General features: G+C 39.8%; 1 protein-coding gene across 8 annotated transcripts in view; it reads right to left on the bottom strand.

The window, feature by feature from the left end:
* Positions 1-18,856, bottom strand: part of NCOA6 (nuclear receptor coactivator 6) — a 143,126-nt gene that overhangs the window by 21,961 nt on the left and 102,309 nt on the right. For 6 of the 8 annotated variants that reach the window (XM_037012902.2, XM_037012897.2, XM_037012894.2 and 3 more), the window contains 6 exons: positions 15,207-15,329; positions 10,396-10,524; positions 8,861-9,694; positions 6,675-6,821; positions 3,105-4,221; positions 632-753 (listed from right to left, as the gene is read on the bottom strand). In XM_037012902.2, the coding sequence (XP_036868797.2) occupies positions 632-753; positions 3,105-4,221; positions 6,675-6,821; positions 8,861-9,694; positions 10,396-10,524; positions 15,207-15,329 (2,472 nt within the window). The remainder of the gene's footprint in view (positions 1-631; positions 754-3,104; positions 4,222-6,674; positions 6,822-8,860; positions 9,695-10,395; positions 10,525-15,206; positions 15,330-18,856) is intronic. The other 2 variants (XM_037012899.2, XM_037012900.2) reach the window with 2 other exon arrangements.

Raw genomic sequence — 18,856 nt, 5'->3', positions numbered from 1 at the left:
TTTCAACATTTAGAGGATAATATTATTTTATAATCAGAAAGGGGTACAGCACTGGGCCTTTAATAATATTGGTCCTGTTTATTATTCACCTGGTGGTAGGTACATGTCTCTTTTATTACTCTTTTTATATTTTTTGTTTAAAGAGTCATAATAAAACTTCATTTAAAAAAATCCTATTTTAAACCCTGTTCTCTGCTTTGAGAAAGTCCCAGTAGAAAAGGCCACAGGAAAGGCAGGCAAGCAGGATTAGACTGAAAAACATCTTTCCATTTAATGTTATTCCATTTTGATGCCAACTAGAACCTTGATATTGACAAGAATAAAGAGATGCTTGACATTTCAGTCTGTTTTTATGAAGACTTAAAATAACAAAGACTGATTTGTACCTTTGTGTGTGTGTGTGTGTGTGTCTCATGCGCGCACACACACACACACACACACACATATGCCATCAGAAGTTACATTTGAAATTTCTATTTAATATCGAGGCAAAATTTCCAAATACTAGCCATATTAAATTGCTAAAAAAGACTAGTAAGGAGACAAAATAAGCTGTTATTTCCTTGAAGAGTGCCTTGTAATGCCGTATAAATGATGAAAAGTATATAATCTTTAGCTAACATTTTATCACCTGGTGGTCGATTTGAAAATTCTGGCAGTTTAGGGCCTGAGTTGTCCAAGTTAATTCCTTGTTCTCCAGGCAATGGCTGCTGATCAGCCTCCTCCAGACCAGCTGGGCGAGTATCTGGGGTGCTAAAAGATAAATTACACATTCAAGAGTAAGTTGCATAGTTTAGTACAAAACTAGCTTATCCCCTCCTCTATTTCTGAAGAACCAAAATCTGTTTGCATTATCCTTACAATTATCTACTCTTTTTTTCCCCATTATTTACTCTTACCATCCTCTCTCTGGTCTGATAAAATACTCAATATTTGGCATAAAAATAATCTGGCAATTTCATTAAATGTTAAAATACGCCTAATAGTGTGTATATTTACTCAAAGTGCTTTCTACAAATTTCTGATATAATTACTTTTATGTGATCATCTAGCCCTTAGATGTCTTAAGACCTGATCAGAGTTTGGGCTATCAATAGTATAAAGGACTGTTCCTGGCTGATGAAAATGGTAAAGATGAATACCAGCACAAAGCTAATTAACTTCTGCTACAGAATGATCAGCAGACATCTCCACTGGCTTGAGATGCTTTTATTTTTACCTGGATGCAGCTTAAAATTTGTAGAGGGGAAGAAATGAAGAAAACGTTATTTACTAATATCCACATTCCCAAAGAACCGGCGTGCTGACAACCCTCATTTTGTTTGTAATCTTACTTCTAGCCATGCCTTTCTTTCTTACCTTTAGTTTTCCTGTGTTCTGATCTTGGTCACCTACCTTTAGAAAGTATTTTAACTCACAGTGTTCTGTGTGGTTTCATCAGCCTTACCCTAAATCCACTTTAGAAGCCCTAGCACATGGAAACTTAGAACCTGAAGCAGGCCCTTAGCACATCCAGATGACTGTTATCGATTTGCTCCTTATGTGACTTCTCTCTTACTTCAAATTACAAGCAAGGATTCTGGTATATTCTTTATTTTCAAAGAACTGTACTGCTAAGAAAGTCTCACATATCTGGTCCAGTCACCTCACGCTATGGATGAGAAGACAAAGGTCCAGAGAGGTGTAAGAGACAGTCTCAAGGTTCCACAGTGAGCTAGAGAGGAAGCAGGTATTCTTCCTATTATACATACTCTCTTTCTTTCCTAAGAGCCCTGATGCTGTATACGGTCCTTTTCACAATCTGTAGCCCCAACAAGTAAGCAATCTCCCGGTAAAGAGAACAAAAATGCACATGAAGAGGAACTTAATCACCTTGCAGTTTTACTCCTAGACTACTGCGAGGAGTAACACTGCCATAAAAAGTGTTGTTCCCACAGGCTGACACTGTAAAGAATTCAACTTAGAGCTACTGGAAAATTAGATAATTAAAGGGCTTATTAAGTCTGAATTCAGGAAAATACAGTTTGTTGATGTGTAATTGCTGACTTTTAATTTATAAGATTCAAGAAGGTCAAGTGAGTATGATATAAAGAAATACTGTAAGAAGGGTGGGAGAAGGGTAGTTAGTTTCATTTTGAACATTTATACTTGTTTAAATCTCCCCCACTCTTGTCTATAGTTTTAGCAATTTATTTCAACTAACCCATTGTGTACTCATTAGTTACTATTCCTTGTTAATAAGTGTCTCTGAATTCTAGTTTTATGATTAAAGGCAGAAAATTCAGTCCAATCAATACTCCTTCTAGAAACTTTTTACAAAGCCAAAAACATGACCAAAATTAACACTTAGCTTCAGGAAATGAAGTATGACTTAATTGCCTTTCCTACTGTGATCTTGCAAAAGAACCTACCTGGAGAAGCTTTACAAAAAGTGTGACTGATTTAAAAGGTCCAATCATCTTAGCGTGAGGTTTTAAGCTTATAGGGATGTTAAAGAGCCTCTAAAGGCAGGGCACCTGTACAAAAAACCACTGTTATTTGAGATAGCAGGGAGTTTCCAAAAGCAGTTTTCCAAAACATATTTGGCCCCTCTGGCTCTCCATTATAAGCCTGAATGCTTTGTGGAATTGCCATGTGGTAGCACTGGCTACTTTTCAAGCTCTGAATGCCAAAACCCCAAGAGTACAGACTTCAGAGACATTTATCAGCCAATAGGGATGAATGAACCTTGTTTGGATCCTTATTTGAACAAACTGTAACAAAATATTAATTTGGGATAACCAGGGAAATTTGAACACTGGATATGTTGAAGTATTAGTTTTTCTAAGTATACTAATAGTATTGCTTGATCATTAAAAAAACACAAAACTGTCCTTACCTTTCAGAGGTACATACTGAAATATTTAAAGTGAGTTTGCTTTAAAATAAGAAAGTAATGGGAGAGCATTGATGAAGGCAAGATAGACTATGAGTTGGTAATTGTTGAAGCAGGGGGATTTCATTACATTATTCTGATTTTATATATGTTTAAAATTTTTCATCAGAGAAAGTTGTCCATATAGAAATAAATGAATAAGATTTGAGGTAAAACTATCACAACCTACTTTAGATCTTGCTGACTATTTTTCTTCTTCCGAGGGGGTTTCTTCTTCTTCGGTTTATTTGCGTTGGTATTATTTTGCTTATTGTTTACCCCAAAGTGGCCTGCAGAGATGTCACTCTGCAATAAGTTGACCAACAATGGACTTGTTAGCGTGACATCCTTATTGACTGGGAAACCTGGATTCTGACCACAGGACATCTGATTTCCATTGGGTTGTCCATTGAAAGGTGTGTTGAAAGGCATCCCATGGCCTGAGAAGTGGTTTCCTGAGGCACCGTTTCCCTGCATGGCCTGCACATGGGGGGGAACCATGTTGTTTTGTTGCATGCTGACATCAGGCATCATCTGAGACAAGCTGACATCATTATTTGCTGTAGTAGCAGGGTCACCATGCTGCTGAGCCATGTGTGGGCTGGGCCCTGGTGGCCGCAAGACCTGCCCTTGAATCCCCATAACCTGAGATGGACTATTGTTCACAGGCCCTTGCTGGGGCAGCATCTGTCCTGATATCTGCCCTGTGAACTGCACCATATTTCCTTGCATGTTTGGAGTTGGTCCCCTCATTATCTGTGCTGGTCCCGGCATGACACTGGATTGGTTCTGAGTGTTAAACTGTTGCTTATTCCCCTGCATTTGATTGGTCATGATCTGCTCTATCATTGGGTTCTGTTGAAGCAGAACTTGCCCTTGAGGTCCCATCATCTGGTTATGTGGTGCCATCATTTGTGGGCCCTGCTGGGGAAGAATCTGCTTGGGTGGGGTCATCCTTTGGGGTGAGGGCCCAAGATTTTGGCTCTGAGGGTTCACCATCATCTGGCCCTGTGGCATAAGCTGGGCCCTTGAAAGGATCATAGGGTTCTGAGGGTTCAAGGTTCCTTGTTGCTGGACCATCTGGCCCTGGGAGGGCACGATCTGCTGGTGCATGCTCATCAGTTGAGATGGTGGGCCCTGTTGGGGCTGGCCTTGCATGTTGCTTAGGTTCACCTGAGGAACCCCAGCACTACCAGCCTGCTGGTTGTTCATGTTGCCATGAATTCCCATGAGGCTGGGCTGCATCATATTTGGTGGTCCATGGGACACTTGTATCTGGTTTTGAGGAGGACCAGCTCCTTGACCACCTTTAGAAAAAAAAAAAAAAAGGTTCAGAAATACTTTTACCTAATTGGTATCAAGATATTTAAATTACCTTAATTAGAAAAACACCCATCACCCATATACCCACTGAGCAACATAAACATGTGCTGTGCTTGACATAGTTTCTGTGGGTTTCCTAACAAATGGAGGTATGACTGCGGGATGATTGTTCACACTACCAAAGACTACACCATAGTGAAGGAGAAACCATTTCTTTACTCCTATTTGGTAAAGAAAATCAAGTTTATTTTCTTTCAGATTAAAGAGAAAAGCAGCATCTCATTGTTTAAAAATGACCTGTTGCTACTCTAGGAAAAAAAATTGATGAAAAGCACTGAGGGTATGAAATAAGCTCTGCTTAAGATGAGTCTGGGAAACAAAGAATACAATGTATCCTCTAGCAAAACCTCCAAATTGCTGAGGATATACTTAAAAATGTTTCTTGGAAAACTAATGATGACTCTCAAAGGTTATGTGTGTGACACCTGGATGCTGCACTTTAAAGAAAAGAACACTTAATACTTCCTAAGGACAAGTCTCCTCTGCTCCAATGTGGTAAAAGTTATTTAATCCTGATCTGGGAGCTGAACCTATAGTGGGAGTCAACTGACAGATGACCCAGAAACTGCAGACAGAGAATAGTTAATAAGGGATGTTAAAACTTCAGCGACCCTCCTGCGGCAGTCCCTGGTGGACCACGTGGGACGTGTTCTATTCTCAGTTATTTCTGGTCTGACAAGACTCTCTGTACTTGCTGTGGTGTTTGCTTATTGTTGGGTCACTGGGATTCTCCTATGGCCATGTGCATTATCTCCCGTTTTTACTGAATAACCCTCTAATTTATTTTATCTCTCTTTTACCTTTCACTTCTAAACGGGGACTAGAAAGTGGCAGCTACCATGAAGTTGTAAGGCCCGTCCATGCTCCAGCCAGGGAGGCAATGGACAAACTGTCCCTGGCTCATATTATCCAGAGTTTTCCTGAATCCCAGGGAAGACTTTCCAAACAAGCCTTATAAACTTTTCTGTTTATTCTAACATGTAAAGTCCTAACTTAATTTTTAGTAAATTCAAATCACCTCTATAAGATTAAGGTGAACTTGAAGTTCATAATCATTGCATATACTCTCTACCCTGAACATACCAGTGTATATTCTTCCAATCAACAATTTGTTGTTGAGTGTATACAAGGCACTTCTCATGCTGAGGCAATATCAATAAGCAAGACAGACCAAATCTCTAACCCCTTGGAGTCTAGTTGGCAAGAGATAAGAATAAACAGAAAAGTACTTTTTTTCAGGAACAAGTAAAAGCTAACAGGAGAAATAAAGTAGAAATAATAAAAATAAAGAGAATAGAAAGTGACAGACAAGAGTAGAGCTATCTAAGATAGGATAAATGGGGTAATCAAAACAGCATGTACACGTGGATGACACCATATAAAAATCCAAAATAGCTGGGCTTGGGTTGAAGAATTGTGAATCATTTTAATCACTGTTTTAAACCTTCCTATGGAAAACATGAATTCATATAACTCAGGAATGCAATTTTGCATTAGCAGATGGGGAAAGTTGAGCAGTTCACCTTAATCTTAAAGAGGTGATTTGAATTTACTAAAAATTAAGTTAGGACTTTACATGTTCCTTAGTTATCTACAATTAAAGTTGGAACCACATAACTCAATTAACTCCAAGTGAGCATGGATGTTCCTCAGAAAATGTATGCTACCTCAGTCCAAACTGCCTGAATGAGATAGGTTAAGAGGATTAGTCACGTGGTATCTCAGCAACCAGAAACACAAAGTCTGGGCATATACAACACTGCTTCACACAGTTTTGAGCCATTCTGTTCCACACCCATTTCTCCTCCAAAATTTCTTCTTATACATAACAAACTGTTAGCATTAAACCTGTACTGATTCAAGTCTGGTCTTCAAATATCACATTGTAAACCTGAATTCAGACTCTTAGCATAAACAAAGCTAACACGTACTATACAGAGATTTTAAAAGCTGCAGTTGTAAATTGCCATGTATCTCCATGCTTTTGTACCTATAGTTTGTTTTGCCAGAAACACCTTTTGCGCTTTTACTAAATTAGGGGTTGGCAAATTATGGCCCATAGGCCAAATCAAGCTCATTGCCAGTTTGTAAATAAACAGTGTCTGGAACAATGCCATGCTCATTCATCTTTGGCTACTGTTGCACTACAGCAGCAGAGTTCAGTAGTTGCAACAGAGACCACATAACATGCAAAGGTTCCTGAAACATTTTACCTATTTTTGGATGTATTAGTTATTGCCCTGAAAGAATAATTATTTATGGGTTTGAAATTAAGGGGAAGGACCAAGACATATATCTGTATAGACCTGCTGCCTATCACAGTATCTACCATACAATGCTCATTAAATGATGACTGAATAAATCACAGAAAACAAACCTGCATGCTGGACATTTTGATTTGCTTGCAGCTGAAGGGCTCCTGAATTCCCAGGGGTGGTGGTTGTTGTTGAAGGCACCTGACCTTGCATAAAGTTTGGATTGGCCTGTCCTGCTGAGAAGCCAGGTGGGAGGCGTTTAGGCATTCCTTAATAGAAAACAATGAGTAAGGTAGTTACCTAGCAAATTTATACTCTCCTCGCTTAGATGTGGAATGAATAAGGAAGGATGAGCTGCATGAAGTCTCCACTGGCTTAGCTCTCTGTCACACTGGTAGGATCTTTAGTAATAAGGTTGGGAAAGATGGTTAAAAAAATCAACACAATCTCTTACATGAGCACTGTCAAAATGAAAAAGAAATACTAAAAAATTTACACTTAGAGCATGCCAAGGAGAAGATGGCAATCTGCTCCCTAAATGTGATCTGAGGCCACGTCACAGCAAGGTTTAGGGCTCACTTTTTTCTGTAATACAATGCATCCCAAAACTTTACATACTTTAACATAGGCACCAAAGGAATTGCTTGATTCTCTCATAATCAAACAAACTGATAAGAGGCACTATCAAACGAAAAGCTGGGTTCTGATATTAAGGATAGTTGGGTGCTTTTTTCTCCCCCCTACTGAGGGAAATGGATGACAATCTCCTTTGCAGGAAATTTCCCCTCATTTATGCTTGTCTCTTTGGACGGGACAGGAGATTAGAACCAACTTATAGGAGCTTCAAAGTGAGGCTATATTAAATTTATCATTACGTCTTTCTTTCATTAGGTTTGCTGCAATTCTGACAGCTCTGGTACCAAAAGCCATGCTCTAATAATAGAATACTACGAAAGCTTTACTTCCTTTCACAGGAAGATTTAATTTCAGAAAACAGATCTGTAATAAGAAGAATCTCAGAACCCACTCGCGGTTGCAACGCAGGCCTTGATGTGGCCAGATCACCTAGGAGAGCACATCATCTGCCCTATGAAAGCATCAATACCTAACGCTCACTGAAAAATTTTTTGTATTACTCCATTTATTTTTTTTAAGGGCCAAATTTTCAATGTCCTGAAAAACACTTTGTAGACAAATACGCATTTGTCCTTTAGCAGTGACAAGCCCCCATTTGCATGCTTCCGTTGTAATTAAATCAGTAATCACATTTGCAGGAGGGACTACCCAGCTTCTGCTGATCCAGGGCTAGATGCCCAGAACAGTGAAGTTTGGAGCTGAAACATTCTTGCATTTTCTAAAAACTTTGTAGGATTCAAATAGTAGAGCCTGCATGTCAGTAAAATTAATTACAAGAGAGTGAAAAGACTGATGAGCAACTTAATTTCACCAGAAATCATGGGAACATGCCTTCGCTATATGTTGCACTAAAGATGCAAGGGTTTTTTCTGAGTAGGCAATGGGTGTCTTTTGGTGGGGGGTATGTTTATCAGATGACAGTATTACTGACACTCTATACCTTACTGAAAAGCTCCAAGCACATTCATGTGCACTAGATCAATGATTAATAATAATAAATAATAAACATGGAGATGGATAAGTTTTACTGTAATCGTTTTACCTCTCACACATTAAGCTCCATTGCTTTTTCTTCATACAAGAGGCACCTTACAAAATAAATAAATAAATCTCCTTTAGGTATAACTGGTGGAATTCCCTCTCTAAGGAGCAGGCATTGGCATTACAAAGCTATAAAAGTCAATGATTTCTGAACTTATTCCCCTTTAATATTCAATCAAATTTAACAAATACCATGCTTACTATTTTACTAATGAGGATTATCAAAATTGAAAACTTGAAGGGTCTTTTCTCCAAGACCCGGTACTTATTCTTTTCACTTTTGCTCTACTGCATAATCTTAATTTTTTCAATAGTTGAGCAGCTTAATAAAATGCATGTTTCTGGACATTCTAACTTACTAGTAAAAGATCAAGCAAAAATAATTGGAAAAAGAAAATGAACATCTCTACATTGAATTTCACTTGCATTTCCACCCGGAGGGCTAGCTTAAATGTAGCTGGTAAGCCGCTGCATGATGCATCAGGTTAACTAAGCTATCTCGTGTCACCACTACATTCACAAAAGCACATAATCACATTCTATTTCACTCCCTCCATTAACTAGAAATGGCAGTTCCATGAGGGTCTACCTAAGTTAAGTCTGCCACCACAAACGGCTTCGTGCTCCTCACCTCCTAGGCCCGGGTGCAAGCCTTGCGGCCCCTGGGCGGGCGACTGTGGCGGCATCACCAGGAAACTGGGGGCCCGGCCCGGGGAGCCGGCGGGTTGCTGGAAGCCCGGCGGCAGCGCGTTGTTCGGAGGCGGCCTTGGTCCCATCTGCGGCGGAGCCTGGCTAACCGTCGGGGAGGAGGCGGGAGAGCCCTGCTGGAAGGCGGAGGGCGACGAGGCAGGGGACTTGCCGGCGAGGTGCGGAGGAGGCAGGGGGGCCGCCACCCTGGAGGGCGCCCCCTGCGGGCTCTTTCCCGGAGGGGCCGCGAACGGGCCGCTCGGCTGCGGGAAGCCCGCGTGCGCCTGCGCGGCCTGTTGGCTGCCAAAGGGGTACGGAGGGGGCGGGTGCGGCGGCGTTTGCGCCGCCAAGGAGGGCCTGGCCTGTAGCGGCGGTGGTGCCGTGCCCGGAAGGGGCGCTTTCTTCCAGCCGTGGTTTGAGGCCATGGTGCCTAGGGGGGCCTGGGCCAGGGGCGGCTGCAGGGCTCCGGAAGGCAGCTGGTTCCAGCCCGGAGGGACGGGCCCCTGGGCCGCGGCGGGAAACGGGGGCCGGACTGCAGGCGGCGGGTGCTGCTGCTGCTGCTGCTGTTGCGGGGGCCTTGCCTGCTGCTGCTGCTGTTGCGGGTGCTGGTGCTGCTGCGGGTGCTGTTGCTGCTGCTGCTGCAGCTGGGGGCAATTAGCTGGGTTCGCCTGTCTGCTCGCAGGGAGAGGCGGCACCGGGTGATGCGGGGGCGCTAACGGGCCTGAAGGGTGACTCTGCTGCTGCACATGGAGCCCAGCGAGGAGAGGATCCATTGCATCTGTTTAAAGACAGTCAACAGCAGGAATTAGCTTGTTGCAGCGCAGGTGCCAGGCAGCAGTCCCGGCCGCTCCGCGAGCTCCGGGAGGCCTGCCGGCGCCGGTGGGACGCCCGTGCGCGGTTCCGAGCGCTCCGCGTGCCTGCCGGGCACGGTCAGTGGGACGCCCGTGCGCAGCTTCCGCATGCAAAGGAACCAGAATGACAGACGAACCCTGTTCAGAAAGAGCTATGGTTCAAAAGTGGATATAAGAGCCAAACATAAAATGCAGAGAGCGTTATTTTCCAAAGTATATTCTGGGGAACTATGTTCATTAGTGTTGTACGAAAACAAAATAAAAGCATAATCAATGAGGTTTGGGCAACAATGGACCTAACAACCTTAGAGTTTTCTTCACCATAGGTCTTTCAGTGCTTCCAATATTTTAATTTTGAATCGCTGGGAAGGAGGGTGAAGTATGATACATTTACCAACAGAATTCACAGATATGGAGGATTCTGCAGGACTAAGTGAGCTAAGGAACACATTTTTATGACTGTTAGGGGTGTAACTACAACGATGACTTAAAAGATGGAAGAAATTAGAGCAGATTTTGCAAAGGAGGTGGCATTTAAGCTGGGCAGTTAGGAAACTGGCATCAGAGACAGACAAAATTCTGCAGGGAGTTCAAGCCTCCTCAATCCACAAAGGCTGGAGGTCATTACCTGATTGAGAAGCAGGGCGAGGAGTCCTAGGCTGCAGCTCTGAATTGGGGCCTGGTGCCATCATGGAAGATGACACGTTTCCACCCTGTGGTACCATAACAGTGGCAGGGCTGGTCATCCTTATTAATCCTAGAGGGAAAAAAAAGTCCCTAGAATACTGGAATTGGTATAATGTTTATTTTCAATGAAACATTTCAAGAATATGAAAAGGTATAGAAAATTTCTGTACCCATCATGTACCTTGTTTAATCTAAACATTTTGCCGCCTTCTTCAGATATGTATATAGACACAGCAGAAGCCCCAGTCTCATTCCATTCCTTCCCTCTTAGAACTGGGATTAACAGTTCTGTATTTATCTTTTTAATATATGTAGGTAAACTGCACAGAATTTTTTGTATTCATTTAATCTTTGTATAAGTGGTACTATACTCCACGTGTTCTTCTTGAGTTTCCTTTTTCACTTACTATTAGTTTCTGAGATTCACCCATCTTGACTTCTAATATACAGCTCCATTTTACGGAACCTGTACATCCGTTCTCCTGCTGATGAAAAGTTACCCCTCTCCTCCTGCCCCAACTTTTCATTCTTACAGTTTTGCAATGTCTTATATTCTCGTGGATATATGAGAGTGTCTTTAGATTACATACTTAGAATTGCTAGGCTTTAAAATATAAACATCTTCAATTTTACTAGATATTGGCAAACTGCTCTCAAAAGTGGTTATGCCCCTTATAATCCAACTAGCAGTTTGTGAATAAATCAATGTTGACTTAAGTTTATTCCACATTTACTAATAATTTAGTTTACCATCCTTCTTAGATTTCTTCCATCTAAGGTTCAATTTTCTGCTTCCTGAAGTACATCCTTGAGCAGTTCAATTAGCATACATCTGTTAATGGCAAGTTCTCTTAGTCTCTTTGAAAAGTTCTTTATTTTATACTACTCTTGATAATACAGCTAGATTTAAAATTTGAGGCTTTCAGTTATTTTCTTGTCACTTTGAAAAACATTATCCCAATGATTCCTGGCTTCCAATGTTGCTGTTAACAAATCAGCTGCAGGTCTGATAGTCTGTCTTTTGTAAATAATTACTCTTTTGAGCTGCTTTTAACATTCTCTTCATTTTTCATGTTCTGTAGTTTTACAGTTTTGTATCTAGATGTGGATTTATTTTTATTTGTAGTGCTCAGGATTACTGGGCTTCTGCATCTTGAGGACTCCAGTCTTTCATCAAATCTGGAAAAATTTTAGCCATTCTATCTTTGACTATTACCCCTCTTCAATTCTTTATCTTATTCTTCTGGAATTCTTTTAAGACATGTATTAAACCTGACTGCAATGGGGTATGGGGAGGGGACTTGATAATAAGGGTGAATGTAATAACCACATTGTTTTTCTTGTGAAACCTTCATAAGACTGCATATCAATGATACCTTAATTAAAAAATCCAAACAAAAAAAAAAGACATGTATTAAACCTTTTCATTTTATTCTTCATGTCTCCATTTCTTTATTTTTAATATGCTTTCTTGGTAAAATTTCTTCAAATTCACCTTCCAATTCAGCTGTGTCTAATTTGCTGAATAAATTATTCAACAATAATTTTTAACTTTCTATAAATTGTTTTTTCCCCAAAATTCTATTTTGATAGTGTCTTGTTTTCTTATGGTTTTCATCATTTTAAACCCAGATATTCTTATTATCTAAGATTTCTGGAGGGAGGGCATCTAATCCAAAATTTTATAAATCTGGAGTATAAACTCATTTATAGTAAGCTTTTGCTATGATAGGTCTACAATGGCTTAGAATGAGAATGTGCCTTCCCAGAGCTTCAAAAATTATTACCATTCTAAAACCACTTAATGACTTAGCTTGGCTGCTCCTAGGTCAATTCAATAATATAGTAAATGTCCAACACACATGAATTTAGAGAAGACAATTCCACAACCACGATTTCCCCCACCCCCAAACTACAGCCTAGGCCAAAGAGGCAAGGTTCGCATTTGCCTCACTGCACCAGAGGGTGAAAATTTTCCAGTCAACCTTTCACTGAAAATTATGGTTTAATGAGGGATTCTGAATTCTAACTTGCTTCTTTTTGTGGACCCAAGGCAAGGTTTCATATTTTATCCCTCCCTGGCCATTGAAACTCAAATCTGTTGGCCCCTGCAGAATCTCTTCATTTGTTTACTACTATATAGATTTTTAACTTGGACTTCTTTTTTGCCTGGGGATTTCCCTTACTTTCTTACAAGCTCAGCTGTGCATTAAATGCCATATCTTAGCCAGCATTTCTAGGTGTTTTGTAGTTGGAGAAGGAAGTTTGGTAAATGTTTATCTGTTGAAACTGGATTTATTTCTGAGGAATCCCACCCGATTTTTCAAAGATATAGTAAGAAAGTTCTTAGGAAATAAGAATAGGTTTCTCAGCCTACACTGGGCTTTCTGTCTCCAGAATGTTCAAGTATATGCTGACTCAGTACATAGTTAGCAATGGCTCAGTAATGATACCATAATAATACATTCCAGCACCTGGTGGGAGTTTGGACTAGATCTGTGGTTCTCACCTGGGGGCAATTTTGTCCCCCAGGGAATATGTGGCAATGTGTGGAGACATTTTTTTGCTTGGCACAGCTGCAGGACGTGGTGGTAATGCTACTGGCAACTGGTAGGTAGAGGCCAGGGATGCTGCTGAACATTTCAGTGCACAGGCCACTCCATTCAGCAAAGACTTAGCAACCTAAACTATCAATATTGGCAAGGCTGAGAAACTATGACTAAATGACCTTTACGGTATCCCTACTAATTTTGAGATTCTGTAGGGCTATGAAAAAAAAAAAGGCCATGGATTTTATTTTAATTACAAGAGACTGTTGCTTATTAGTCAGTTTTCTGTTGCCAATGCTAAGAAAGTAGTGCTAAGAATAATAGGCAATCCAAGACATTCTGGATACACAATTCCAAAGTCATTTATTATAGTTTTAGAGCATAGTTATGGTCTCTTTCCTAAAAAATTTCTCTGTTTAATTTAGCCTAATACTAAATTTTGTTTGCATCCACTGTCTGGATGGATGACAGAGAAACATTCCTAAAGTATACTTGTCAGTAAAGAAAGACACCTAGTAGTTAAAATGTTACTATGACTTTACTAATTGAGTATTCCTAAAACTTTATTTTATATGTATTATCACAGTGTCCCTCATTAAATACCAATCTAACTTAATTTCAACCTAAAGCTTCTAAGTTTCCTACATTGATAATGAACTGTTCATTATAATTTACACTCACTTCTCAGAGATGCTTAGTAAATATGCCTGCTATTTGCCAGATACTAGCCTAGGAGAGCTTACAATTAATGTGTTGATAATGGTTTAACAGACTCCTAACATTTAAGGCTAGAAGCCATTTATCACATTGTTTCCACAACATAATTAAATATGTTTACAGGCAACTAAGGCCAGTAAACATCCTAGGTCTGTTCACATTCTTTCAATAGCTACATGCAACTTGGCAAGGCTCTTCCCACTCTTCTTCTGGCCCTAGTTCTTCAAGTGTGGCAGTAAGTGTCCCTGAATCATATCTCAGCACGCAATGCCATAACACCAAATGCCAGACTTCTACAGAGAACTACATTTACTGACTCCCTACTAGTAGTACCAGGAGGCTGGGTATTTTACATCTACTATGTGATACTGCATAATACCCTAACAGCACAACTGACATATAACTCAGTGAATATTTACTTCTCCATGGCTCACGCTCATCTACCTTCAAACATGAGCTGAAAAGATTGCAGGCACTATAATTCCATTTTATAGGTGAAAAACTGTTGCTCGGAGAGGTACAATGACTAGCTTGAGGTAGCCAGTAAGTGGTAGTATTAGATAAAACCCTCTTCTATATGGCCAAGTCTTCAGCTACAGTTCAGAACAAAGGCTTTATGAACTGATATTCTTCATTCTGCTACATTTCTTCAAGAACTACTATGGTAGATAGAGAGGTGAATGATTGGGTAGAGTTTCGGGTGCTCACTTTGCTTCAATCACAGCAGCTATATACTTATCTAGTTTATTTGAACAAAAGGTCCTACAGCTGAAAAAGTGTGGAGGCCACTAGCATAGTGAAAGAGTACTGAACTAGGAGTTAGATTTGCCATACCAGCCTACTGATACTTGACCTTGGGCAAATTGCTTCCTTTCTGTGTGCTCCACAGTTTCTCACCTTTAAATGAGAGCCAACTCAATTCTAATGCACTATAGTTCACAGAATACTGAATTTAATCTCTAAAGAAGAAATTTCAGGATTACTAGAAAAGATGGTAAAAAACTTGTAATTCTCTCAAATTCTAAATATATAAAAACATATCCTCCCACATACTTCTACAGATTCCACATAGGCATGCAAGACCTCTCAGCTCACAGATTCCAGCCACAGAGAAAGTGGGAGGTGGAACGCTATATTCTCCATTATGCTATAAACATCCTGAGGGGCGAAGATTTTAATTCATTTCTATTTCTAACACAGAGCAAAGGTCTTGTCATATAACAAGAATGCAACAGATGTTTGTTGCATGGCTCAATGCTCATCTACCTTTAATCATGAGCCTAGGAGACTGCAAGGACTATATGCTTCATGCTCTGTGACTATAGCCTCCCAAGAGTGATTCATGTTTTGTTTTTCTGAACCAGTTAAACAGAGATGTGCAAGGAGCTCCTGCCTGCCTTGCAGGACCCAAGTGATCATAAGTTAGCAAATAAAGCCAAACAGGGAAACTAGTAAAATGTCATACAACTGAGTGGGGTTATCTCACCTGGACCACCCGCCATAGGAAATCCCGCTTCCATTCTAACTGAACTTCCAGCTCCCATGGGTCCATTCATTCTCACATCTTGGCTTCGGTTCTGAGCCAAAGCCAGGTTGATAGCACCTTCTCCTGAAAATGAAAGTGAGATCACAAAAAGGACATCATCAGAATAAGATGCAAAATTTTTTTTAAAACAGGTACATAAGAGCTTTAGTTTTCTGTGTTTTTGGAGAATATGGTTAAGTTCACTACCACAAAAAGGGTAGGTTCAATATTATATGGATTTTTCTCCAACCTCATCTGAGCAGGTTTACTTACATGAAACAGAAGAACTTAGCCAGTTTTTACAATGATGGGTAATCACCAATGATTCATAGTGTCAGCAGAGAACTTGGAACTCTGAATATTTATTTTCAACCAGCTCACTATGCATGTGTGTGTGTGTCTACATGTGCAAGAAGGAAGAAAATATTCTCTGAAAGTCTCAAAACACTAGATTACTTTTTTAGGAATTTATGATCAGAAGGTGATATGAGTAGGTTTAATGGAGAAAGAACATACGATGGTATGGGTACCTGTAATATTTGTGAGCAAAATACCATTTCCCTTTCAGTAACTGCCAAAGAAACAGCTATCCAATAAAGATAATCAATGGAGAATACTACTTCATCGGTTACTACTAGTCTACTCTGAGACATCTAATAATAATACCAACATTTGTACAGGCTTTTTAATGCTTACAAAATATTATTTCATTTCATCCTCACAGTATCCTCTAGGTAATGTAAGTAGAAGTGCTCCAATTAAACAGACCCTAAGTTTAGAAGTAACTTAAATTTACTTGGTCTAATGAGAAAAGATCTCTGAAACAAGTCTCGAGATTCTTCTTGCACTTAATCCAAAATTTTGACCATTGTTTCTCTGGAAGACAGCACCACCCTGTGGGCAGACAGAAGTATAGCTAGCCTGTGACTGAAGGGTTGAAAGGCTGAGTTTACTTGAGTCCCTTCCTGACTAGGGGGGCGTCCAGCTTTACAAAAGAGCCAGATGATAAAACAGGAAGCTAATGAGGACACAAAGGTTTTCTCTGTCTTGTCACTGATCTAGGTCAGTATTACGTATTTTTACCAGGCAGTTAGGTTGGTCACAGAGAATAAACACCTTACTAATAAGGGACCAATTACCAGGGGCCAGAAGACATACTCTAAGTTGCCTATGGGAGTCAGGAATACAAGAGAAGAGTATATAGATCTTGAGGACTTCCTCTAAAGGGAAGGAACTATTAATATACAGAAGTTGCTAAAGGCATTCTAAGAGAATTTTTCTTCAAATGGACATTAGATGATGTCACTTCTCTGCTTAAAAACTCTATTGCTTCCCACTGTTTAAGAAATAAAAGCCAAACTCCTTAACAGGTATACAAGGCCTCAAATTATCTATCTTAGCCCATTAGTGTTCAACAAAAATAGGAGGCACACATGTAATTTTAAGTTATCTAGAAGCCACAATAAAAAGGTAAAAAGAAATAGGTGAAATTAATTGTTGATATATTTTATTTAACCCAATACATCTAATGCATTATTTCAATATATAATTAATATAAAAATTATTAATGAGATACTTTACATTTGGTAGGGGTGCTAAGTCTTCAAAATCCAGTATGTATTTTACACTTATAGCCCATGACAGTTTGGACAAGCCACACTCCAGGGCTCAACAGCCATATACGGCTTGGGGCTACGATACTGAACAGCCCATATGTGACCCTTGCTCACCTCTCTAACCTCAACTCACACTAGTTTCTACTTCAGTAACAAGGATTCAGCCTCAGTGGCATTTTTTTAGTTTCTTAGGCACACAAAGCTGTTTCTTATGTCACGACCTCTGCACATGTTGTTCCCTCTGCCTTTAACAGTTCTCTCCTCTTCACATAAACCAACTTCTCAATTTTCATGTCATCTTAAGTGTTACATGCCCAAAAAGGCCTCCTCCAACCATCTTGTTCAAGTTTACATTACCCTTATCAGAACATCTAATTTCTTCAGAGCTCATTCCATGTAATTACATATATTCACTTATTTTCTTGTCTGCCTCCCCCATCACCATCAAGGGTAGCCATACATCCTGTCTTAGTTCCTTTATATCTGTTGTCCCAGGATAGTTATTAAAAGTACTGTCTTTTACTCTCAAAAGTGTCCTAATTTAGATGACAAATTTTATGGCCACCCTAACTTATTCTTAATACACAGAACAGTGTTTGATTCATGGTATGCACTCGTTAGCTACTTACTGAATATATTATGAGTAACCATCTTTTAACCTGACAAAGAATTATAGGCATTTTTCTATGTGATAAACACATTCCTGGAAAACCCCACTTTCTATAAAATCTAACACTGAAAATAATAGATTTTATGGGAAAAAATAGTGTTGCAGCAAACTCAAAACTGATGTGGCCTTGAAACCAGAGTTCTAATAAAAACAGTAATTGGTGCAGGCAAAATATCCAAAAACACTAGAGTGGAAATGCCCAGTTAAAGGCTGAGGTAACACATGCAGCAGAGCTCTGAGCCAGTGGGGCTTTCATTAAAGTAGGCACAGGACAAAGTGCAACTCATCACAAGCCGAGACTTATTCTTAATTTTCTTAAAATAGAGCTGAAAGGACTTTCACCTATACAGCAGCTAATTTTAAGTCTTTTTTCCTTATAGATAATTATCTTTCTATTCCCACTATTCCAGCTCCCCTTGCCTTATTTAGATGAATACATACAATTTCCACATTATAGTGCTATTATTTCCCTATTTGCCAACTCTACATAAGCTAATTAGTTTCAAAGAAATACATATAAAGAACACTACTTGCTCCCAAACTTGCTGGTTAGGGGTCAGCAAACTATGGCCGGTGGTCCAAATCTAGCCTGCTGCCTGTTTATTTAAATAAAGTGTTACTGAACACAGCCATGTTCATTCATTTACATTTGGCCTATGGCTGTTTTTGTATTGCAATAATAGAGTGGAGTTGTGATAAAGATCGTATAGCCCACAAAGTAAAAAAAAAACTTTTTCTTTGGCCCTTTATAGAAAAGGTTGCAGACTCCTGCTTTAAATCACCATGAGTTTGGAGGGGTCACATGTCTTCAAATGTCCGCAAAAGATGTCTCCCCAACAACTTGATCAAAACTCAAAAAAGAAGAGAAATCAGGAAAACAATTCCATTCACAGTTGCATCAGAAAGAATAAAATACCTAGGAATAAACCTAAACAAGGAAGTGAAAGACCTATACCCTGAAAACTATCAGACACTCTTAAGAGAAATTAAAGAGGACACTAATAAATGGAAACTCATTTCACGCTCTTGGCTAGAAAGAATTAATATTGTCAAAATGGCCATCCTGCCTAAAGCAATCTACAGATTCAATGCAATGCCTATCAAAATACCAACAACATTCTTCAATGAATTGGAACAAATAGTTTTAAAGTTCATATGGAACCACAAAAGACCCCGAACAGCCAAAGCAATCCTGAGAAGGAAGAATAAAGCAGGGGGCATCTCGCTTCCCAACTTCAAGCTCTACTACAAAGCCACAGTAATCAAGACAATTTGGTACTGGCACAAGAACAGAGCCACAGACCAGCAGAACAGAATAGAGGGTC

The sequence above is a fragment of the Manis javanica genome, chromosome 5 (assembly GCF_040802235.1).
Source record: "Manis javanica isolate MJ-LG chromosome 5, MJ_LKY, whole genome shotgun sequence".
Taxonomy (NCBI): domain Eukaryota; kingdom Metazoa; phylum Chordata; class Mammalia; order Pholidota; family Manidae; genus Manis; species Manis javanica.
Note: the sequence above shows the minus strand (reverse complement) of the source record. Positions and strands in the feature narration are given on the sequence as shown.